This window comes from Homarus americanus, unplaced genomic scaffold, assembly GCF_018991925.1.
Source record: "Homarus americanus isolate GMGI-L3 unplaced genomic scaffold, GMGI_Hamer_2.0 scaffold49667, whole genome shotgun sequence".
Lineage (NCBI taxonomy): Eukaryota > Metazoa > Arthropoda > Malacostraca > Decapoda > Nephropidae > Homarus > Homarus americanus.
In genome coordinates this window covers 9,153,004-9,178,786 of record NW_024738608.1, presented here as the reverse complement: position 1 = coordinate 9,178,786, position 25,783 = coordinate 9,153,004, and the positions used below count along the sequence as shown (strand labels likewise).

At 43.4% G+C, this 25,783-nt stretch overlaps 1 protein-coding gene across 6 annotated transcripts in view; it reads left to right on the top strand.

Moving 5' to 3' along the window:
- Positions 1 to 25,783, top strand: part of LOC121874261 (CYFIP-related Rac1 interactor B-like) — a 119,963-nt gene that overhangs the window by 62,324 nt on the left and 31,856 nt on the right. For all 6 annotated transcript variants that reach the window (XM_042378365.1, XM_042378363.1, XM_042378364.1 and 3 more), the window contains exons 4-7: positions 7,132 to 7,234; positions 14,065 to 14,201; positions 14,465 to 14,662; positions 22,804 to 22,883. In XM_042378365.1, coding sequence (XP_042234299.1) covers positions 7,132 to 7,234; positions 14,065 to 14,201; positions 14,465 to 14,662; positions 22,804 to 22,883 — 518 coding nt within the window. The remainder of the gene's footprint in view (positions 1 to 7,131; positions 7,235 to 14,064; positions 14,202 to 14,464; positions 14,663 to 22,803; positions 22,884 to 25,783) is intronic.

Below are 25,783 nucleotides of genomic sequence, written 5' to 3'. Positions count from 1 at the left end.
ACACCCCTTCACTATTTCCTCACTCACCCCTCACCCTCCCCCTCACCCCTCACTCACCTCCTCACCCTTCCTCCACTATATCCTTCACCCTGGACACCCCCTCACTATTTCCCTCACTCACCCCCCCCTCACCCACCTCCTCACCCTTGCTATATCCTTCACCCTGGAACACCCCTCACTATCTCCCTCACTCGCATCCCTCACCCTCCCCTCACCCTCCTCACCCCTCCTCCCCCCTCTCCCCTCCCTCCCACCCCCTCCCTCCCTCTCACCCTCCTCACCTCCTCACCCTTACTCACTATATCCTTCACCCTGGAACACCCCTCACTATTTCCCTCACTCACCCCCTCACCCTCCCTCTCACCCCTCACTCACCTCCTCCCCCCTTACTCACTATATCCTTCCCTGGAACACCCCTCACTATCTCCCTCACTCGCATCCCTCACCCTCATACACCTGCACTCACTCCCTTACCTTCATTCGTACCTCCACCTTCCCTCGCCCTTACTTCACTGATGAATACAATTTATGGAAATGCGTTAATAATAAACAAATGGTTTAAAGGGTAAATGAATTGGCAAATTAAAATATAAACATGAAAAAAATAAATATATAACTGAATGGGTAAAAGGTAATGAATAGAAATTGACAAGGTGTGTCTAGCTCACACTGAACACTCAAAGGGGTTCACATGAAAATTAGTACCCCCACCTGCTTTAGGGGAAAATGTTAAACCGATGTCAAGTTGTGGGGAAGAATGATTCAACATAACGCGAGTTTCACCCATTACAATGCCGGGTTCGATCCCGTCCGGGTCTGATGCGAGAAGGGTGTTATTCGGTGTGACTCAACCAGACATCACAGGTTTACTCCGGGTACTCTAGGAGGTAGTATGAATGATAGTACGTACGTTACCGAGTCAGTGTGAACGTTTGGTCTGATGTAATGTAAAGGAGTGTTTACATGCTGGAGGATTACAGGGACCCTCTGTGTAAAGTAAGACGTTAGCCATCTCTCCTCAGTACGAGTATCTATTTACTCTTTTAGGTTTGTATGAGCGTGTATGTATGTGTGTGTGTGTGTGGAGGCGATTAAAGGGACTATGGTTGACTGGCTGTGCGGGGCATGTTGTGGACCTTTATTGATTTATTATGTTCATATTCACCTGTTTTCGATATTATTTTTTTTTAGGTGACTGGGCATCGGGATTAATGTTTGGATACAATCTTCTTCATTTTGATTTGTGGTTAATTCGCTGAAATGTTTGATCGTCGTCTTCTGGGTTTTAAGGGTGTATTATTATAGCAGGCCAGACTTGAACTTCGACAAAAACTAAAGACTTAATTACTAAACCTTTCTTTTATTTTTAAATTTGATTGTTGATTCATAATTAAATGAAATTTAAAAACAAAACTACAAGTATAATTTGTACAGGTTTATTTTAGGTAAACGCTCTTGTTGCTGTGACGTTTGGCAACCTAAGGGGCGTGTTGCAGTTCGCCCGCTGATTGGTCGATGGCGATGATGATCGTGTTGGGGGCTGGCTGATTGGTCCGGAACCAGTACGACATTTCATATATGGGCACAAAATGCACGTGCGGGGATATACAAATGTCTGCAAATTTTTCGCTAGTTCGGCTCTTTTTTTTTCTATTCGTTTTCCAACAGTAAAGTCGTATGTCAGCGTGTAATTGATATTATGTTTGAAAGTTATGTTCTTAGAAAACTGGTATTGTAATATTAAATCTAAAACTACAAGGTTCAGCTTGGTATTTGTTTTGAGGGATAACACCCAACTTAGCACTCAAACATTCGTTTTATTACACACGAGTTCTGTAAGTCTGGAGACCGCAACCACTTCCAGCATGGGTCACATTATGTGATAAAAAGGTTTATAGCTGCATGTTATTAATATTCTGTACTATAATTACGTGGAAGAAAAGGGATACGTGATCTCTACTGTATATGGAGAAGGAAAGATGCCAGGTTCACGACTATCCCATCGTCATTCTTGCATGAAGACCAAAATTGGCGGGAAGACTCCTGGCTGGACCGGGGCTGGTCGGTCGTCAGGCGCAGGTTATGGGGCCGTGTTTTATCCTGCAGCAGTCTACCCGTTACTTAGTGTGACGGTGATGGAGTAGGCCTCCCTCCACCACACCCCATCTACCACGCTCCCTCCACCACCCATCTACCGCTCCCTCCACCACACCCCATCTACCACGCTCCCTCCACCACCCCATCTACCACGCTCCTCCACCACACCCCCATCTACCACGCTCCCTCCACCACACCCCATCTCACGCTCCCTCCACCACACCCATCTACCACGCTCCCTCCACCACACCCCATCACCACGCTCCCTCCACCACCCCATCTACCACGCTCCCTCCACCACACCCCATCTACACGCTCCCTCCACCACACCCCATCTACCACGCTCCCTCCACCACACCCCATCTACCACGCTCCCTCCACCACCCCATCTACCACCTCCTCCACCACACCCCATCTACCACGCTCCCTCCACCACGCTCCTCCACCACGCCCCCATCTACCACGCTCCTCCACCACGCCCATCTACCACGCTCCTACCACGCCCCATCACCACGCTCCTCCACCCACCCATCACCCACCTCCTCCACCACCCCATCACCACGCCTCCCTCCACCACACCCCATCTACCGCTCCCTCCCACCACCCCATCTACCACGCTCCTCCACCACACCCATCTACCACGCTCCCTCCACCACCCCATCTACCACGCTCCCTCCACCACACCCCATCTACCACGCTCCCTCCACCACACCCATCTACCACGCTCCCTCCACCACACCCCATCTACCACGCTCCCTCCACCACACCCATCTACCACGCTCCCTCCCACCCCATCTACGCTCCTCACCACACCCCATCTACGCTCCCTCCACCACACCCCATCTACCACGCTCCCTCCACCACACCCATCTACCACGCTCCCTCCACCACACCCCATCTACCACGCTCCCTCCACCACCCATCTACCACGCTCCCTCCACCGCTCCCTCCACCCGCCCCATCTACCACGCTCCCTCCACCACCCCATCTACCACGCTCCTCCCACGCCCCATCTACACGCTCCCTCCACCACGCCCCATCTACCACCTCCTCCACCACGCCCCATCTACCGCTCCCTCCACCACGCCCCATCTACCGCTCCCTCCACCACCCCATCTACCACGCTCCCTCCACCACACCCCCATCTACCACGCTCCCTCCACCACCCCATCTACCACGCTCCCTCCACCACCCCATCTACCACGCTCCCTCCACCACACCCCATCTACCACGCTCCCTCCACCACCCCATCTACCGCTCCCTCCCACCCATCTACCACGCTCCCTCCACCACCCCCATCACCACGCCCTCCACCACCCCATCTACCACGCTCCCTCCACCACCCCCCATCTACCACGCTCCCTCCACCACACCCCATCTACCACCTCCCTCCACCACACCCCATCTACCACGCTCCCTCCACCACACCCCATCTACCCTCCCTCCACCACACCCCTCTACCACTCCCTCCACCACGCCCCATCTACCACGCTCCTCCACGCCCCATCTCCAGCTCCTCCACCACGCCCCATCTACATCCCTCCACCACGCCCCATCTACCGCTCCTCCACCACGCCCCATCTACCGCTCCTCCACCGCCCCATCTACCACGCTCCCTCCACCACGCCCCATCTACCACGCTCCCTCCACCACGCCCCATCTACCACGCTCCCTCCACCCGCCCATCTACCACGCCTCCTCCACCACGCCCCATCTGCGCTCCTCCACCACGCCCCATCTACCACGCTCCCTCCACCACGCCCCATCTACCACGCTCCTCACCACGCCCCATCTACCACGCTCCTCCACCGCCCCATCTACCATCCCTCCACCACGCCCCATCTACCACGCTCCCTCCACCGCCCCATCCACCACGCTCCCTCACCGCCCCATCCCACCGCTCCCTCCACCACGCCCCTCCACCACGCCCCCTCCACCACGCCCCCTCCACCACGCCCCTCCACCACGCCCCCCCTCCACCACGCCCCCTCACCACGCCCCCTCACCGCCCTCCTCCCACGCCCCCTCCACCACGCCCCTCCACCACGCCCCTCCACCACGCCCTCCACGCCCCATCCACCACGCTCCCTCCACCGCCCCATCCACCACGCTCCCTCCACCGCCCCATCCACCGCTCCCTCCACCACGCCCCATCCACCGCTCCTCCACCACGCCCCATCCACCACGCTCCTCACCACGCCCCATCCACCACGCTCCCTCCACCACGCCCCATCCACCACGCTCCCTCCACCACGCCCCATCCACCACTCCCTCCACCACGCCCATCCACCACGCTCCCTCCACCACGCCCCATCCACCACGCTCCCTCCACCACGCCCATCCACCACGCTCCCTCCACCACGCCCCATCCACCACGCTCCCCTCCACCACGCCCATCCACCACGCTCCCTCCACCACGCCCCATCCACCAGCTCCCTCCACCACGCCCCATCCACCACGCTCCCTCCACCGCCCCATCCACCACGCTCCCTCCACCACGCCCCATCACCACCCCTCCACCACGCCCCATCCACCACGCTCCCTCCACCACGCCCCATCCACCGCTCCCTCCACCGCCCCATCCACCACGCTCCCTCCACCACGCTCCCTCCACCACCCATCCACCACGCTCCCTCCACCACGCCCCATCCACCACGCTCCCCTCCACCACGCCCCATCACCACGCTCCCTCCACCACGCCCATCCACCACGCTCCTCCACCACGCCCCATCCACCAGCTCCTCCACCGCCCCATCCACCAGCTCCCTCCACCACGCCCCATCCACCACTCCCTCCACCACGCCCCATCCACCGCTCCCTCCACCACGCCCCATCCACCACGCTCCCTCCACCACGCCCCATCCACCACGCTCCCTCCACCACGCCCCATCCACCACGCTCCCTCCACCACGCCCCATCTACCACGCTCCCTCCACCACATACTGACGTATATGTCCTTTCACCTCCAACACCCCTCCTACGCACCCCCTCCACAACTTGACAGAATCAGTTTCTTCACACCTGCAGGAGTGTATCAAAAGAAAAGGGAGGCCTATAGACTGCCGGAAGTTTGTTAACTTCTCAGATAAATTTTGCATTGATATTTCTTTTTGTTGTTTATGTCCATCATGACTCTGCTCATAATGCAATAGCGAGGAGTGTATGTATACGTGTTTCTTAATTTCTTATCATAGAGTTTGATAACTTCACACTGGATACTTACAGGAGATTATGGTGTATATACATAGAAATTCACTCGACCACCCGACATTCCATGTGACTTATACTTTATAAATGATGATTATTTAAATGAATTCCATTAATTTCCAACATCAATCGAAGCTATTGGTTATACTTTGTCTGAACCAATAAGTCATTACGGGCAGATAATTGCACTTACATTTATTTGGCAAGCTTCCATATCATGATTTACAATTTGCATGGATATATGAGTCGCTCACATTCACGCCATTGTGGGATTTCGCAATATTGGTTCACACAGGATGGGATGGAGAAAGGAAACTCACAATGTGCTCTCTGTTTACATATTGTATTGGATGTACAATGCAGCTTGGTGCTGGGAAGGCAGCATGGTTACAAGCGTTGAGTAGAGAGAGCTGGTTGGTGAGGGTGCTCAGAGGAGGACCAGCTTATGGGTCGCCATGGTTGCCGGCTGGAGCGGGAGCCGCCAGGCAGGAGCGGAGGAGGAGGTGTTGCTTGCTGGTGGCTGTGGGTAGAAGGAGGGAGGTCACCACGAGGCGAGGTCTTAAATAGTGGAGGTAGGCGTGGCTTAATAGTTGACCTCCGTGATGTAGGGCGGCGCTGGTTGCTGACCTAGACCACGAGGGCAGGCTGGTGAAATCGTGGGGTCGGCTAGGCATTGCCAAACGGCGTTTGTAGGGGAGGAGTCCACTACACCATAATAAAATTAATCTTGTAAAGAGGGAATTTTCAACCTGGGACGCAAATTTAATTACTCTACTATGGTTATAACTTAACAGAGCCTTAATTCCTCAAGTGATACATTCACTACCAGCCTGGATCGCTCTTGTTGCAACCAGACTTTCACACGCGATCTTCTTTCCACGGGGGAATAACAAACCTTGGGTTAGCACACATAGTCTCGTGTCACTGACAGCTGTTGTAGACGGTGTCATGGAAAACTCGTAAGGTGACTTGGGTTGACACTCGCGCAGTCTCTCTTCACTGACAGTCCACAGGACGGTGTCGTGGTAAAGGACTCTGTGTAGCGTTCCATTCCCTTCAGGAAGGGGAGAATGAGGACATCTTAACTAACCCATGGTCTAGGGGTTACTGGCTAAAATGTGGTTTGGGGGCATGCAACACGATGGACAACAATACGGACACTCTCAACCTCCCCCACACACACACACACACACACACACACACACACACACACACACACACATAGGCTCACATACCCACTAATGAAATAGTGATGGCGAGTCACGGCCTAGTGTCTTATATCCCAAAACAAACATTGTAGTTGATTAGTGGGTAGGCCCAACGCAACCTACAGTATGACAGTTGGTCAGATTTTAAAAATTTTCTGTGGGCTACAGCACCCCCCCAAATCCCCCCCCGCATCTGGGTGAGATCACTATGCTCGCCATGTTTCCCCCACCCACAAATTCTTGGACCATCCCTTTTGATATTTCTGGATCTGCCCCTGCCACCACCAGTACTACAACCACCACCACTACAACTATCACCACCAGTACCACAACCACAACCTCCAGTGCCACCACCAACACCAGTACCACCACCAACACCAGTACCACCACCAACACCAGTACCACCACCACCACCACCAATATGACCATCATCACTGCCAGTACTACAACCACCACCACCACTCAATCCATACATACAGTATTTAATTCAGTCTTATTTCAGAGTAAAAATATTCTAGAATTGTAATTTTCTGTGGAACATTGCAACACCTAAATACCTTATCAGTTTTACCAATGAGAGAGAGAGAGAGTACATTTGTGTTTGTTATTACTCCTACAGGCCATCAGTGACCCTGGGGATGACTATCAGAGGCGGGCGTGGGAGATGGTTACACCCCTCGTCCAGAAGCTGAAGCAGTTCTACCTCTTCTCCAATGATATAGGTGATATACTGTACATATTTATAGAGATAGAAATATGCAGTAGAGAGTGGTAGATTTATCGGTAATAATATTATCGGGTAACAAATGATATAAGTGATCAGCTATACTGTAAGAGTGTAGGACAAAAAAATTGGACAAACACCAGAGGACAAAAGCCCCCTAGGACACATAATAATAAGAATTTTTGTAATCATTATTTTTATTCTTCATTATTTGCAGTTAATGAACACTGTAAAACTGTAAAATTAAGTATTATATTTATTATATAAGACTGCAATACCTAACCTACCCTAACCTAACTTATTTTGCACTTTAACTGGGGGACATTTGTCCTAGGAGACTTTTGTTTAGACCCCATACTGTACTGGTGACCAGTAGGATGAGTGGCTGTGTGTTGCACCTTTTGTAGGGATATTAGATTTTTCCTGAAGAAAGGATTTCCGTGCCTGAACAATATACAGTAGGCTACAGTAATCCAGACCGGGACTTAAAGTACTTGAGAGTACTGTACTGTATACGGTTGAAGGAACATTTTCCTGTACAGGCATCCGTCGGGTTACAGAAGGATTCTGTTCCTGAAAGTCTTTCTGTAACGCGAAACCAGTTTTCCCATATTCTGTACTTCCATTATAAAATTTGAGATGCACTTCTATGGAAAAATTTGGGGGGGCCAAAAACATGACACAAGCTGAGGCACTCTCTTTTTCCCTACTTAATGATTTGGAACAAATAATCAAACACCCTACATGCATTCCTGATCGACACGATCAACTTGCTAACATTCTTGATCTTTGTTTTACCTCTAACCCTTCTCACTATTCATACACAATTTTTGCCCCCTTAGGGTCTTCTGATCACAACCTTATTTCTATTAAATCAAACTGGGCACGACCACCTCCCCCACCCCCCTCTAAACGTCAATTATGGCACTATCGGAGGGCAAGCTGGCAATCCTTGCGAGAATTCTTCACCTACTTACCTTGGGATGAATGTTGCTTTTCCACTCGGGATGCCTCGGTATGTGCTGACAACATTGCTGGGGTTATACAGGGCGGTATGAGTGCATTTATCCCATCTTCTACCAAAACTTTCACATTACAATCATGGTTTGATCGCTCCTGCTCTCTTGCTTGCAGGGTGAGAGATAGGGCATATCGAGCTATGAAACTATCTCCTTCTCCCATTACCCACACCTCTTTCATTACTTCTAGGAATCGTTGTAAGGCTATTCTTCGTAGGGCCAAGCGGAATTTTATTAAAAGAAAGACCGTTGTCCTGACTAATTCTTCCTCTAGTAAATCCTTTTGGTCCTTAACTAAAAACATCTAACAACTTCTGCACTCCCTCTTTTCCTCCTCTCTTTCTCCTTTCTTCCGACCCGATAACTCTATAGCCAACTCTCCCCCTGACAAAGCCAACCTTTTTGGCACCTTATTCTCCTCTAATTCTACCTTAGACGATTCCCACTCTATCCCTCCTACCCCTGCACCTCCTACTGAACCTGTGCACTTTCCTATAATCTCCACTCGCAGGGTTGCCGGTGTGTTATCCAGGTTGGATGTGAGTAAGGCGCATGGACCGGACGGAATACCCCCTCGTGTTCTGAGGGAGTGTGCTGAAGCCCTGGCCCCTGTGCTTGCTTGCCTCTTTCGCCTCTGCCTCAAAACCCAAACTTTGCCTTCTTCTTGGAAGCATGCCTTGGTTCAGCCCATCCCAAAGAAGGGTGACCATTCTAATCCCTCTAACTATCGCCCCATTACCCTAACTCATCCCTCTCTAAGATTTTCGAAACTATCTTAAACTCCCATTTTCTCCTTCACCTTGAACGCCTTTCTCTTTTGTCGGATAAACCAGTATGGCTTTCGCCAGGAGAGATCTACTGGTGATCTGTTCTCCTATTGCACCCATCTTTGGTCATCCTCTCTTAGGGATTATGGGGAAACTTTTGTCGTGGCCCTCGACATCTCCAAAGCATTTGACAGGGTATGGCACAAGTCTTTGCTATCTAAATTTCCCTCTTTTGGTTTCTCTCCCCCACTGTTTTCTCATCTCTAGCTTCCTTGAGAACCGATCCATGGCAGTTGTTGTCAAGGGTTCGATCTTTCCTTCTTTCTCTACCAGTAGTGGTGTCCCACAGGGATCTGTTCTTTCACCTGCTCTCTTCCTTCTTTTTATCAATGATTTACTTCACACTCCAACTAATTCTATCCATTCTTACGCTGATGATTCTACTCTTCACTCTTCTTCTCATTTATCCTTCCTCCTAACTCTCAAACTAGATCTGTTTCTAGAACTGTTATCATTACTTCTATCAATGCAGATCTGTGCAGCATCTCTGAATGGGGAAGTACAAACTTGGTTAACTTCAATAGTGTTAAAACTCAATACTTACCAATTACACTTTGTAAATTAGACGATATCCCACCAATTACATTTCAGGATGCTATTATCCTGCCAAATTCTGAAATAAATATGTTAGGCCTCACCATTTCCTCCAATATGTCCTGGAAATCACACATCCTTAGTATAGCTAAAGCTGCCTCCCGAAAGTTGGGAATGCTGTACAGATGCCGTAGCTACTTCACTTCTGAGCTGTTGCTCCAAGTATATAAAGGATTCATTCGTCCTAACTTGGAATACTGCTCTCATATCTGGGGTTTCTCTTCAACTGTTAGATAGGGTGGAATCAAAGGCATTTCTTCTTATTAACTCCTCCTTTAGTCGACAATCTCTCTTCCCTTTCTCTTCACCGCAATGTTACTTCACTTTCTCTCTTTTACAGGTACTTTAACGGGCAATGTTTGGTGGATTTGGCACCCCGGTACTGCCAGCAAGGCCGTGGGCTCGTAACACACGTCTTGCCCGCTGTGCCCACCGTTTCTCTGTGGATGTCGGTCACACGAGAATAACCCGTTATAGTACCTCCTTCTTTCCTCACACAGCCAAACTGTGGAATGCTCTGCCTTCTTCTGTTTCCATACTTATACAATCTGTCTCACTTTAAAAGCTGGTTTCCGGCATCTTCATGGTATAGATTAACACAATATAACCTTTTTGTTCTTTATTTTTAATTTCTTTCTGTTCTTTTTTTTTTCGCCCCCTAGGCCCCTTTGTGGGTCGTTTGGCGTGTGCTCGGGTGGGCTAATTCCCGTTAAAAAAAATAAAAAAAAAATAAAAAAAATATATGTATGAAATCAAATGGTTTTAACCTCATACAATGAGTCATTCGTGATGTAACATGATAATCAGAGTTGTAAGTAACAGAATAAATTTACCTGATTACTGTATGGGTACTCAAGTAACATTTTTGGGTATCTAATTTTTAAAAAGTACTAAAAATTTTAGTACTCTTACTTAAGTATGATTTTCTAATACTTTTACTCCAATGCAATTGAAAAAAACAAAATTTGTTACTCGTTACATGCCCCAAACAAGCAAAGAGTTTTAATGTCTGTGGCAGACTAGTAATATATTTTTAATTAATTAATTAAATATTTATTAACCATAGTAAAAAAAGTTGTGTGGGTGAAAGGTATGGTATGGGTGGAGCCGTGAAGGTTACAATGTGGGTGTGGGGAGACAACACGCGGTCACATACCTAGAGGTCTCATTCGGTAAGGTGAATTCAGGTCAGGTCAAGTGGCAGTGGCCATGACAGCAGACTTTCCCTTTGATCTTCTTGTGTCTATTAGCCCTTGACGACCCACCTCACCTAGCCTATCCTCGTATCCCCGCTCCCTCATAGAATCCCCCCCTCTCTTCTCCCCACCTTTGCTTCAGGTATTTGGTCTTCTGGTTAGACGTCAGTTGCTCTTTGCATGTACCTGTACCTAAAATGAATTTCAAAGAGGCTGTGATTCTGAAATGCTTTACATAATCCCATCTTAGATATAAAGCCTGTGTGAGACTGAGTGTTCTGTATTTAAAATTATGATTAAATAATTAAGTACCACTGCCCTCCCCCCCAGCACCCGCCAGATGTTACGTGGTGCGAAAAATTCAGCCAATCTTCAATGAGAATCGAAAAGTGATGTCACCACAACCACACCCCCAATTAGAGGGACAATTCATGGCTAGTCTTCTTAGTCAGATTCAGTCACTATGGAGGCAACAATCATCCACAAACTCTTCAATTGAAAGAGCTTGATAGCTACTTGGAATGCCCAGAGGATGGAATGGAGTTACTGAGGTCTGTCCCGACATTATGTGACTTATCTCTCAAGCTTAACACCCCCACAACCTGCATCTGCTGCTTGTGAGCGTCTGTTTAGTCATGCTGGGCTTATTATTTAATTGATTTATTACACCCCAGGGGCGACAACCCTCGTCACAAGACCTTTGTGGTGACGGGTCAAACACTAATACATTTGTACTCGTGTCTCGCAGGACATGCTATGACTTGTGATATGAAGACAATATTGATATGATTTAAGGACAATGGGAGTTAACACCCACTAAAGCATGGGTTGCATACAAGAATTAAATCTAAATTATTACGAATAAGTAGGTGGTGACCTATAGTGGTTAGAGTGACTCGTCCTGTGGAAGGAGGTCTCTTGACAGTGGGACAGTCACCGCAATAGTGTTGATGGGTGTTAGCATTGGGACAGTTACAGAGTTTACAGGAAGAGAAGTGCGGGTCATCCCCCACCTCGGATACATGCCAGATAGGTCTGTATCCTAACCTAATGCGAGCAGAGACAACAACATTATATCTGTGGACCATAAGTCCACACCGACAATACTTGTGTGGATAAGGAAAAAATTTATCATTGTGTTGCATGGATATATTTTCAGTCCTTTCACCATCCCTGTGATGGATTGTAGGGAGAAGAGCGGCTGAACGTATTCTCTTTCGGTAGGTCAAGCTGGGCTTATATTTAGGTCTTAAAGGTCCTGATTGGACAGCCATAATTTCGAGAATTGGTTATTAATTAATCTCAATAGAAAGATTTGTAAATAAACATGTGTAATGCTGTGTATCTTTTATTTTTATCTTTAGTTAACTATTGTTTTAAATTTACTGTAGACTTATTTTAATATTTGAGACATAATAATTTTGTTGTTACTTTTTACTTTCAGTGCTTGAGTACTTTATGAATGAGATAATTTTTTACTTCTACTTCATTACATTGACATTTGGATACTTTTACTTATACTTGAGTAACATTTGGCCAATGTAACAATACCTTTACTTTAGTCCAGTACTTTTTACAACTGTGAGAGTAAATGAACAAAACACGTGAATTTTACTTGCCAGAAACGATGTTGAGTGCTGCAGGAGGTGGTGAGGTGAGATTGTGGAATCAAAGTTACTGGGAATTACTTCCTTAAAACATTAAGTTTAATGTCCAGTGTAATTCCTTTATGGAATATTTTACCACCACTGATTTCTCTTGAACTTGATGGTCTTTTTTCACTCATACTGATTAAGAATGCACAGTACAATACCTGTAATAAAGTCCAAAAACCTGAGGGAAAGCAGAACATTGGCTGAAGATTCAAGCAGACTGAAAACATTGCTGCTGTTGTGGGACCGCTGGCACCTTTTTGCTACCACAGATGCATCCACATGAAAAATAAAAATAAATTTTGATTTTTTTTTTTTTAATTCAGTAAGGGCGATTTTTCTCTCTCTCTCTCTCTCTCTCTTTCTCTCCGTAACCCAAAATTATGGTCATAATTTCAAAATTCCACAACCCTGGGGATACCTATGCTTTACAGTGATATCTCCATTAGCCAGAACAATTGGTACAGAGCACTTCCGGGTAACTCGACAACTCTCTCAAAGCCGGAAAAAATCCCTCATCCCCGGAATTTTCTGGGTAACAGAAAAATGTTCTCGAAAGTTCCAGAAATTGGCCATTACATTATCTCTCGAACCGGAAAAATATCCCACATCCTCGGAATTTTCCAGGTACCATAAAAATTTTTCTCGGAATTTCCGGAAAAGGTACCTGATTTTCATATCTCAAACCCATAAAAAAAAAATCTCCCATCCCTGTAATTTTCTGGGTTTCAGGAAAATGTTTTCAGAATTTTCCGGAAAATGTGCCCCTTGGAAAATCATTCCCAAAGCCAGAATTTTCCGGAAAATTGTGGCTTTAGGAACGATTTTCCGAGAAATTTCCAATTCCGGCTATCAGAGATACATGTACCCGGTAATTACTATTCAAAGGTATGCTTTATAATTCCCAAATCTCGATTTGCTTTCCTCACTTGTTGCGCCATCTTCAGTAAATGATCTATCACAATGCCAACATCTTTCTCCTTATCGACAGTATCCAGGAAAGTATTATTAACAGAATAGTTGTGCTTAGGATTGTTGTATCCTCCGTGTAAGGTTTTGCATTTTGTAATGTTAAGGAGCATTTGCCAATCTTGAGACCATTTGAACAGTTCATTCAGGTCTTCCTGCAATGTTGCAGACTTGCTACCTTCCCAAATATCATTGTATTTTGTGACTTAGCAACATAATGAAATTGCTCAGTCTGATTTACTGTATTTTACTTTAGTAAATTCCTTGACACAATGTGACTCACAAGCTGAAGTAGCTGAACCTCAATAAGAGCTGTTGACCTAATGATGTTTTTTATGGTACAGGTTTTCATAATTATTTAGTTGTCCTTGGTAGCAAATGCAGTACTGTAATGCATTAGGCAGGGTTTTTTTTTATAATTGGTGTACAATTGTGAATACCGGTATATTAATTTGCAAACCCATAGTGATAATGTGTATAAGGAGTGTAAGTTGAACAGTACAGTATATGAGTTTTACTTAGTAAGAAACCAAAAACTATTGCCTTTCTGTTAACATTGATTCTTTTCTAGAGATGATTGTTCCACGGATCCTCGCAGAATTATGTGGGCCAGAGATATCTCCTACACAACATTTGGAAAACCAGCAAGCACTCGTCAAACAGTTTGCAGAAATTCTTGAATTTACTCTGAAATTTGATGAACTTAAGGTAATTTAGCTCTTTTCTTAACCAAGGCAACAGTCTTGTATGTCTCGATCTTCATCCAGTTGTAATTCTGTATATTAATATTGAGTCTGGCAGACTAGTGGTGCCACAATATATACTGTACCCAGTGCTTGTCCAGTTGTCTCCTAGGTCAACCTTTTCCAAGACCTGACATTCATGCAGTCAATTTATATTCATAGTTTTTTTTTTTTTTTTTTCATAAACTCTGGGAAGAGAGAGGCAATTTGAATCAGTTTTCTCCCTAGATGACGACTCCAGCCATCCAGAATGATTTTAGCTACTACCGTCGCACAGTCACTCGCCTTAAGATTGAACACAATAGTGTGGAGGCTGTTGATGAGACCATAGACCATCAACTGGCCAACAAGATGAGTCTTTTTTATGCCAATTCCACACCAATGCTCAAAATCCTCAGTGAAGCCACCTCTAAATTTGTTACTGAGGTAAGATAAAATTCTATAGGTTTTGATTTCTATACAGTACTGTATTACTGCCATGTAAAGTTTAATATTGTATAGTATTAGTCCTTCCGGGCACAGATCGCTGACCCACATTATTATTATTATTATTATTATTATTATAATAATAATAATAATAATAATAATAATAATAAATAACCATAAATAAATACAAAAATAAAGAAAAAAAGGTCAAGAGTGAGAAATGATATACTACAGTATAGTATAGTCTGCATTTACGCGGTCAATTGAACCCGTGGAGTCCCTCGTAAAACGAGAAATGCGTAAATGAAATAACAGAACATATGGGATTAATTGAAATAGAGACTGGGCCGAACCCCAAACTCCACTTTTTCCGACACAATACGTACGTTGTAGTAAAAATAACATCTTAGTTTTATGATGGTATGCACACACAATTAATAATTAAGAGAAATATCAATAATATTAGGTTTTTTAACACTTACGTTAGTAGAAAAGTTGGGTCGGTACACGTGGATGGCGGCTGGTTCCGAGGCAGAGGGCAGATTAGTTGCCCTCCGGTGAATCACTTTCAGTTTCACTACTCGCAGAGGTTTGCAGGGCCTCCAAGACAAACCTCTCAAAGTCCATATCCTCCCTGTCACTATCACTATCACTGACTTGGGCTGGCTGTGGTTGTGGTGGGTTGCGGGCGAGGAAGTCCTTAATACTACGTTGACGACTAGCATTGATGTTGTCTTGATAGATCTGGATATATGGCTCCATAACTTTCGTCAGATGGTTATTAGACACTTCATACCGATGCTTGTCTGGGTCGTTGTCAAGGATGAGCTTAATTTTCTCCCCCAACTCGATGATTTCCTTCACATTATAATGGCTTGGTCCAGGTAATTCAAGGTTTTTCTCGGGTGGTGGGGGTCCCGCGGAAGCCATTGTGTGGGGAATAGCGCGCAAAAGAGAGGACTGTATACGCGGACTGAGAACAATGAGACTAGCCCGGCTAGGTCAGCAACTTTTACCCTCTGGTGGCAGGGCACGTCATGTTACATTAGACCAATCACAGCTAGCGGCGGAGGGAATGTGTGGGTGGTAAGGACGCGTGGCCCAATCACAGCCTGATACGTCATATGACGTCAGCGATAACGTAAGAGCGGCCTAATGCGCACCACTCACCGCGCTGCTTCCCGCGTATAGTCAAGAATGGAACGCGCGAGTAAAAAATGGCGCAGCGGTCTGGACCTCTCCAGCCGCTCGCCGTGTAAATGACCAAATTTACCGCATAATTTAAACATTTCATTCTGGCAAGGCACCGCGTAAATGACCAAACACACAAACAAAAACCGCGTAAATCCAGACCATACTGTATGTATGTTGTTATGTCAAACTAAGAGAAACAATTACGACCCTGCAATTGTGTGTAAATGAAGCAGAAAGTCAGATCAACAACCTAGGACTTGGTCAAAATTTTTGTGATGCCATATGGCAGCAGGGTCTACCATTAGACAATACATTATGCTTCCACTATCTTCTCAGGCGATTGGAGCATCAATTGGCCAGACTTGTTGAGAAATAAGAGTGTGGATACTACCCTAAAAATCATGCAGAGTAAGCTACTTGATTTGTAATACTGTACATAACAAAGACCAAGCTTGGTAGTTCTAGGACAACTAAGAGACTGAAGTGGACAAAGTGAAGAAGAAATCTCAATTTTAGATAAATTGCTCTTATTTCAGATCAGTCTCTTTTCCAGCCAATTATGGTAGGTACAGTACAGTACCTAGATAATCTTAGTAAAAAAAAATAATGTTCCAGTGTGATGGAAGAAAAAATATTAACTGAAACCAAATGTGAACGGGATATTCATGTTTATGACAAATTGAAGCTCTTGAATAATTGTTAGAGGTCTGTTCCTCATATAAGGCTCTTCAATTAGTGGAAAAAGGTGAAAAATATGGTTTAAGAGTTAATGATGTAAAGACTAAAGTAATGGTTGTTTCCAAATTGGAAATAAATCCTAAATTAAAATTATAATAGGCAACAGGAAACTTAACAAGAGGAAAATTTTGTGTATTTGGGAAGTAAAATTAGCTGTGGTGGTAGATGCAAGGAAGAACTCAAAACAAGAATAGCGCAAGGAAAAACAACATTTAATGACCTGAAAGACCTAACGAAAAGGAACATTAACTTTAATTGGAGAAAAAGGCTGTTGAAATGCTTTATATGGCGAGAACTGATGTATGAGTAAGAAGTGTGGACACTTGCAGCAGACACCAGAAAGAGGTTGAAGGAGTTTGATTAGTGTGGTGTTATAGTATAGACAAATGCAAAGAATAAGCTACACTGACCGGAAAACAAATCAAGAAATACTAGGATTACCAAAGACGTCAAGAGAAATACTTAAAATGTACAGAAAAATACGAATGAGATGCAGTACTTATGTCATATAATTAGGGATTAATTGATTGATTGATTGTGGTAATTACATCCCTGGTGACGATTAGGGATGAGGGAATAATAAAAAATATTTATCGACAAAGTTGGAGGTAGGAGGGCCAGGGGAAGGCGGGGACTGGGATGGATAAATGAAATTAAAAATTGAGTCAACAGAGAGGATTGGTAAAAACAGCCCAAGAACATATACTACAGTAGAGTGGGGGGGGCTTTGGTCGACAACCCTCAGATATAAGCACAGTGCTCTGATGGATTGAGCCTTAAACTGTGACCCCTAGAAGGGCAGGCACCCTCCTGTTCTAAGTATAGTATGAACACTAGAGCGAGTAATGTCATCTGAGGTCTTTATAGACTTTTATTTAGTAACCCCTTGTCCACCTGCAGTATAGTATACGCTAGGCAACTGCAGGCATTCTAATCTCTCTGGGTACCTGAGGTGCCCTCGTTTGGACATTTTCAATCAACTGACAATCTATAGCATATCTCAGGAACCAGGCGGGGTTAAAGTACTCCAAACGGGTAAGCACCTCACTTTTGAAGAGGGATGGACCATTTAGGTATGTGGATCCCCTTATAAGGCAACTAGCTTATTTGCTTGATTCACTTTCTCACAATGGTCCGAGAACTTCAGTTTGTTGTCATTATACACGCCCAGATCCTTTTCGCAATATTATGTCTCGGTTAATGATGTTTACTGTTGGTACAACCTATGTGTAACCTTTTGCATTTCATAACATTGGATCTTAACAGAGCTGACAGAGATCTTCCTGTAGTTCTCCACAGTCTGTTTGATTCCTAATTTCCCAAAGTAACTTAGCATAATAAGCAAACATTTGTATGGAGGCGTGTTAGCTTCTGGCATATTATTTATGAAACGAACAAACAAACAATGATGGTCCCATTCCATTGTCCTGTGATAACCCGGTTCTCATGGGTATACAAAATAATTTTGTGCCATTAATCACCACAGACTACAGAAGAGTTGCGATAATTCTCAAAATAGAAATTCACAGGTATTACTATTACTACCTCTTTAAATTTTGCAGTCAAATACAGTATTCTTAATTTGCGCCCGATTGCTGGCTGGTGCTGTGTTTACTTACAAAAGAAACCATAAAAGTTTTATAATTTCAATGCTTTTAATGTGACTTAAAAATAAAGAGAATATAATATAATAAACTATAAAATAAGAAAAATGAAATGTGGGAAGTAAATAGTGTGAGGGAGAGGTAGGACAGTTGGCTGGAGGACTGAGCATTCCCTCCCTCCCCCTCCCCCCATTTCTGATTGCACGGCACTCCTCCACCCTTCTTACTAAAACATTATGTCATTTTACCATAATTCCGTTATTATTTAGGTTCATGTGATACTGGGTTAATAAAACATTATCATAAAATAATGCCTCCCCCCCCTCCCTCACTTAACTCCATACGAGTTACTGTGTGGTATTAAATTCCCAATGCTTTGTTGACATAGCATAATCACAGCCAGCCCAGTGCCTGCCTGTTTCAGTGGTGTATTGGAGTAACCCACACAAAATTATGAGAAGAAAATGTGCTGTTTATGTAATAGAACTACTTTTAGTATAATATCTTTGTGTTACTGTATTTTTCATGTACTGTATTATGTAAGATGTTTAGTATTTATTAACCCAATTGCCCCGGGGGACATAAGACCCATCTGACCCCCCATGTGGGCATATTTCAGCAAAAAAAAAAAAAATAAAAAATAAATAAAAAATAAATAAAAAATCCACTGTCAAAAACTGGTATTTCAAGCATAAACTTAGTGCAGTCATTCCAATTATACTGTTGTGGCTGGCGTGCATGTGATCCCCTACATCCACGGCTACCACGGACCCACAACCGTGACCTTGCTGATGGGGTGGGGAGGAGGTGTGTGCACCATTGTCTGTATCACTATCCTCACCCTTGGCTGCTTCAACAAACTACATCATCTGGGTCTGTTTCCTCCCCATCACTGTCTTTGTCACCTGATACTACAGTACTGTATATCAATGCCACTCAAATCCAGCAACTCTTGATGAAAAGCACTACTATTGAGGGTGTGGAGGAGCACGGTGGTTCACAAGACGTCGAAGAACGTGCATCCAAGATGAGCTGTTGGGTTGATTGATTGACTGTGGTAATTACATCCCCGGCGACGCAACAGCTTAGGTCATATGTCACCAAATGTAAAAAAAAAACATTTAAACATTAATAGATAAAACCCAAAGCTTTTGTAGAAGGCTGGCTTCCTCTACAAAGGAAAGGACGTTCCCTCCCACACAACCCACTCCACCGCCCCAGCACTAAAGAGAGATGAAAAGACCCATCCCCCCTGCATTGGGAGAGGTGCTTACTACGAAGATCTCGGAGACTGGGGCACTCCATTAGGAGGTGTCGAACAGTCAATATGACCAGTAGGAGGGGGTGCCCTCTCCATTAAAATACAGAGGTGGGCCAAAGCAGTCTCCTGGTGGCATGACAATCCCTGATATCCCCAGGCACCCAATGCAGGGTGGATGTTGTGGAGCTTGTTAGCTCTGACGGCATACCACCTGCGTTGCCCAATCAAGCGGATTGCAGCTCTTGTTACTGGCTTCATATGAGAGGTAGGTAGAGGGTAATGGTGTGCCACAGGGCAAGAAGCAGCTGCTTTTGCCACAGCATCAATACGCTCATTCACCTTCTCCCTCTCATGGGTCAGAACCCAGCAAAAACTGACTTTCCAGCCCTGACATTGGATGAGAAACAGTCACTGTAAAATATCAATCACTAAGATGAGATACTAGCTAAGGCCTGGAGAGCACTATAAGAATCACTTAAGATTGTAAAATCACTATGAGGTTGGGTAAAACTAATCTTAAACAAATAAAATACCCAACAGCCCTGCTGTAAAAATAGATGTCGTAGTGGAGAGACTACCATCCCAATAGAATTCGGGAAAGACTACCCCCAAAACCCACCCCTGCATCCGATTTAGAGCCATCGTTGTAAACCGAGAAAGTCCTTCTGTGAGAGGAGGCATACTCTAAAAAAAGAGATTGAAACACACAGGGAGGGAGTAAGTCCTTCCTTTTGTTAAAATACTGACAAACTTGAACTTCAGGAAGAATTCACAGAGCAGCACTAGGGAACTACATGGGGCATATCAGAACAGGAGCAAGACAAAGAATGTTCACAAACTCCCTTACCCTGAGGCCAAAAAGTCATGGGGACATAGTCTCGTCAACTACAGAAGTGTTGGTTACAGACTGCGGAGGCGGCAAAACCAACTGTAAACGCCTTGGTTAAGGACGTTCAGGTGACGGGCAAGTCAAAGGGAATGATTGAAATCCGCCTTTAGACGCATTCAATATTTATTGATGTGGTCAAAACCTGCAGTGAACAAGGCATTCATTAGTATTACATGGTGATCTCTCTGATAAATAATTAGTTTAGTCACACAATTTCATCTTTATTACAATTGATTATTAAGCAAAGTGACATGATACAAAGTTCATAACTATTAATCTTAGTTACACTTCATTCCGCGTTGTCTTGTTGCTCCATATAAGGCAGAAACGAGTACAGGTAGTTCTGCTATAACGCGATAATTGTGTTCTTGTAAAATATCGTGTTATAGAAAATCGCGTAATAGAAATAACAGGGCTTATGGAGAAAATAGGGTTAGGTGCAGATTACTCGAAATCGAAAAAATTTAGTAGTTAGCCTAACACAAAGGATAGCACGGTCTAAATAAATGTTACATTCATATCTAATAATGAAATCATACAGTAAATGTAACACTTTACTTGATGGGGGAGAAGGGTGATTTTGAGGTTGATAAAATCGAGCTTCTCTTCTAGTGTTATATCCTTTCTTTTACGATCATCACCAGGAATTTTATCACCGGAACGCTTCTTGTTGATATTCTTCTTTACTATATTCACAAAATTGGAGAAATAGTAAGCAAAAATCGCGTTATAGCAAACAAGCGTTCGCGTTATACAAATATCGTTCCTAATTCATAAATCGCGTTAGAGCAAATTCGCGTTATCAAAACACGCGTTATAGCAGAAATCACTGTAGGCATAATTATTAGTCCACAATATTTCAGTACTGAGGGGTATGTCATCACTTTGGCTGTACTTACAAGTGCGGGTCAATGCGAACCAGTATGGTGTTCCAAGGAACAATAGTACTGTCTAAATTGTTCCAGCACAAACTTGGCCAGGATTGGGAGTCGGTGTTCACCACTGCTAGCAGAGGGCTGGTCCTCACAGCATCACTCGAGAGGGCGATCTGTATCATGGAAGCCAGGCGGCCACGCCACCCTCTAAACCATAACTCGGCAGAATCAGGACATCTTGTCTGAAACCCCAGCAGCCACATCTGGCGAGGTCACAGGTCGCGTGAGGGGGGGGGCGGGGGGGCACACGTGGTTGCAGGCTGAGAGATTTAATGTTTGTTCGGGTAAGGCAACGCCAGCACTGTAGTTGAAGCCAGCGGCTATAACACCAACACTAGACCTAGAAATACAAATATTTAAGATCAAGGGGTGGCTCATCATCATCAACTAATAGACTTGGGATAGGTGAAGACCTGAAGGTACCAGTTGCCAGGTACACCCCAGCATGATGAATAGAGTTCGGTGTATTGAGTCTAGCCTCAGTGGCTGAGGAATATACCTCACACCCGTAACTGGACCACTAGACTTGAGACAAAGGCTACGTGCTAGTTGAGTTGCCAAGTAAATACATATCTTATACAAAATACTTCATACTGCCTGGAGATTCAAACTATGCTGCAAAAATTAAGGACATAGAGGAACATCACCCAGGGTCACTTTAGTGGACGTAAAGGAATGTCACTCGGGCTTTAAGAGTTATAGCAGTTTAGGAACAGATTATGAGATTTTTTGGGCCTCTGGAACCAAAGTAATTATTTCAATTTACATCATTTTAGCTGTAATTCATGATTTGATGATTCATGAATTCTTGGTACCTAACCCGCAAATTATCACAACTAGACTGTACTTGCAGTTATGATGAAAGTCTCTGATCCATGGTAGGACGTTCCATGAATTCGGTACTCCTCCAGTTTAATTTTCATTCTTTCATGAGGTATGCTGTTGAAAGCCTTGGCAAAGTCGAGATATATATTATTGATATTGCCACCTTGCTCCAGGATTTGTGTCCACACATCCAGCACCTTTAGTAATTGTGGTAAGCAGGAACGTCCTGGCATAAATCTGTGTTGGCATTCCTTTACAAGGTTGCTTCATAGTAGATGAACATCTACTATGAAACAAACTTGTAAAGGAATGCCAATACAATTGGCATCTCGTATAATACTGTCAAGTACTTTCCACACTGTGGTGATAAAGCTCACCCGCTCAAAAGTGTCCTTAGAAGAAATCAGTTTGGACATCTTTTCATTGTGCAGTGAATACTTATTCCTAGCCTTTTCATGAAAAAAAGACAACTTTATTAGGGAAGTGTGCCATGAAAATTAGTTTTTTAACATATCAAAAAATGAGTAACTCCAGAAAATTAATTTTAAGAATACTGTAATTAATTTTACTAAAATAATTGTTTATTTTTCTAAATGCATAAGCTTTCTTGAGCTTATTTTCCAAAATATAATATTATCACCCCTCACTTTTTTGTGTGTATTAGAGTATGATTGTATTCTTTTTCCACTCACCAGCACAAGGAGATCCCTCTGGAAAATACAACAGAAACTCTGGCCACCATGGCTAAAGTGTGCCAAAGAATGTTGGAAAATCCGTGAGTATTTCTCATTTCAAATTACTCTTATCTTTTACAGGTATCAGTATAAAAAGTGGTGAATTTATAACTTTACACCAGACTTTCTTTCGCTATTATTAATATATGTGTTTCATAATGTTTAGACACTTCTAAGACATTGTTTTTCTATGATATTTCCACTGGAAATTAAGGATAACCGAGATATTAATTTTTCAAGATCATTACTTTCGCTCATTCACAAGTGTCGCCATATCTTGTTTACATCTGGTGGAGGAGGTCTGACACCCGCTCACCTCAGTGTTTGCTTCTTAAGCGTCTACAGCGTATGTGGGGGGTGGTGAAGTGAGAGTTTCTTATTGGCTTTAGCGATAGGAGTATTTTTATTGGGCAAGATTTTTTTGTTTTTGTTTTAGCCAATGAACATTGAGTGGGTGGGTCAGGAGCTGAGGTTTGAGTTGGAAGAGCTGTGCCGACGTTGTGAGAATTATTATTTTGCGCCATTTGCAGAGTTACACCAGAAAAATAGTGAGGCAATTTCTTTTTTTTAGAAAATGCGGTGTATTACCTAATATAGTTCTTTGTCCAAAGTGTAGTAACCAGTGTACACTGCGTTAAGAACAGCATATTTGGTGGTGTCACAATAGTTTTACAGATTAAGGTAAGATGTGGGGGCATGACGAATGGAGGGCTAGGTTAAGTTAGGTTTTGTTTGTTGGTTAGTATTTTATTTATTTTATTTATTCGAAAAAGAAAGAAAATCCAACTTTTTCCACTATTATTGTTGGGTGGGGATGGGATGGGAGGGGGTGTGTGTACCGTATCTGAAAAAAAAGTGATATCCGGAGGAAATGGATATCAAATTCATTCGAAACTCCTCAAAAACCAAAGGAAAAACTATTTTTAATATAAAAATAAAGTCCGGTGTGATACTATCAATTGACCTAAAAAATTGTCGTCTCTAATAAAATACTTACTCTAAGGATAAGAATATCTGTGGAAAAATAAATGAAATCGAATAGCTCTTTCTGGTGGTAGTGGTGTTCTCAGAAAAAAAGAAAAAAAGAAAGCCTGACCTAACTTTTACCAACCCAGAGAATTCCAAATAGTAATTACAAAAAAAAAATTATTTAGCTGTTTTGCCAGTGCGTCATTTATTTCTAAAGCATTTAGGTCACAAGGGAGGCCTAAATACATCTAGAAAAAATGTTTGTACATGTGTAAATCTCCCGATAAATGTGTTACCACATTAAAAGTCCGCCAGTAATAATGTATATTGGTCCTATGTTGGTCACATCCAAGAAATGTAAACACAATTGGTTGTGTATGAAACCAGGTTTACCGATTCATTTTTTGTGTGTCCAACACAAAAGGTTAGGTAGGTTTTTAATAGTTTGATTATTTTTGTTTAACTTCTCATGTTGAAAGACCTGGCCACTTTGGGAGATTCATTGTTGTTACTACAGTAGTGTTATAGGAAATAAAGGTCATATTTATTTACTGTATTAGAAAAAGTGGTAGATTTATCATATTTTCCGAAGGTCAGAATCGTTGAAAAAACATAAAAAACAGAATTTAAACCTAACGTAATCTAACCTAAACTAAACCAAAATTTGCTGCATGGCCGAAAAAATAATAATACCGAAAAACCTATTTGAGAAATCAATTTCTCCATATGGTATTAAATGATTAGTTACCCACTATAATATACAGTATGCTCCCCAAGTTCGCAGATTTTTACTTCGCTGTTCTCAGTTATTTGCGGATGACACCTTGGATGTACCCAAGAATGTCTGTGGGTAGTTTTAAAGTTGCCTGCATTTTTGCAGGTGGGACAGGGAGCCATTTGTTCTAGAGACAGTAATTTCCTTTACAGTACCTGTATTGTAAATAAGTGTGTGTGTATTAGAAAGATCGTAAGTTCGAATTCTGAAAAGACCGTAAGTTATTTTTCTATCTTAAGTTCGAACATAAGGTAAAAAATAACTTATCTTTTGAGAATTCGAACTTATAATTTTTTGAAAATTAGAAAGATCGTAAGTTCGAACTTATGAGAAAAAATAACTTATAAGTAGATACGTACGATCTTTTGAGATTTAGAAAGATCGTAAGTTTTTTCTCTTAAGTTCGAACTTAGAATCTTCTAATTCTCAAAAGATCGTAAGTTATTTTTTTATCTTAAGTTCGAACTTACGATCTTTCTAATTCTCAAAAGATCGTAAGTATCTACTTATAAGTTTTGTTCTCTTAACTTCGAACTTATGATCTTTCTAATTCTTGAGATTGTAAGTAGATATTCTACTTTTTGGATAAGTAGAAAGATTGGCTCTATCATTTTTGCCTTTGGAACCCTTTTGTTTTAAACTTTCTTCGGATTAATATAAACAACGAAAAATTAATTTTTTTATTTATATGATACATTAAGTTACTATTGTAATGTTTGACACTAGAGGGTGTTACTGCTAGGTTAGGTTGCCCTTATGGTACTACTACCTGTGTACACAGGGTCCCATAAGGGTAACCCAACTTGGATCATGCAAGGGTACCAGTGTACCTTGATCGACGTGTCTCGCCTATAGTAGGGGGCTCAGACAAGCTTCAGCACTGAGCCCTTGGCAACCTCACAGTCCCTAGCAGTGACAGATAGCCTTTGGTGTCATCACATAGACCTTATGGGAGCATCAATCAGCCTCCTCAGAGACAAATAGCTCTTAAGAGCCTCACACATCCCCAAGTTGCTACAAACATCACATATCCCCTTGAAGTTACTCTGCCTTGAAAATAATTTTTAACATGTACAACATTTGAAAACAAAGAATACAATTACAAAAGTTTATCCAGAAGAAAAATTCATTGGTTACAAAGCAAGTTGTGAACACGTAAAATATAAATTACTGATAATTAAGGTAAATTGTTGAACT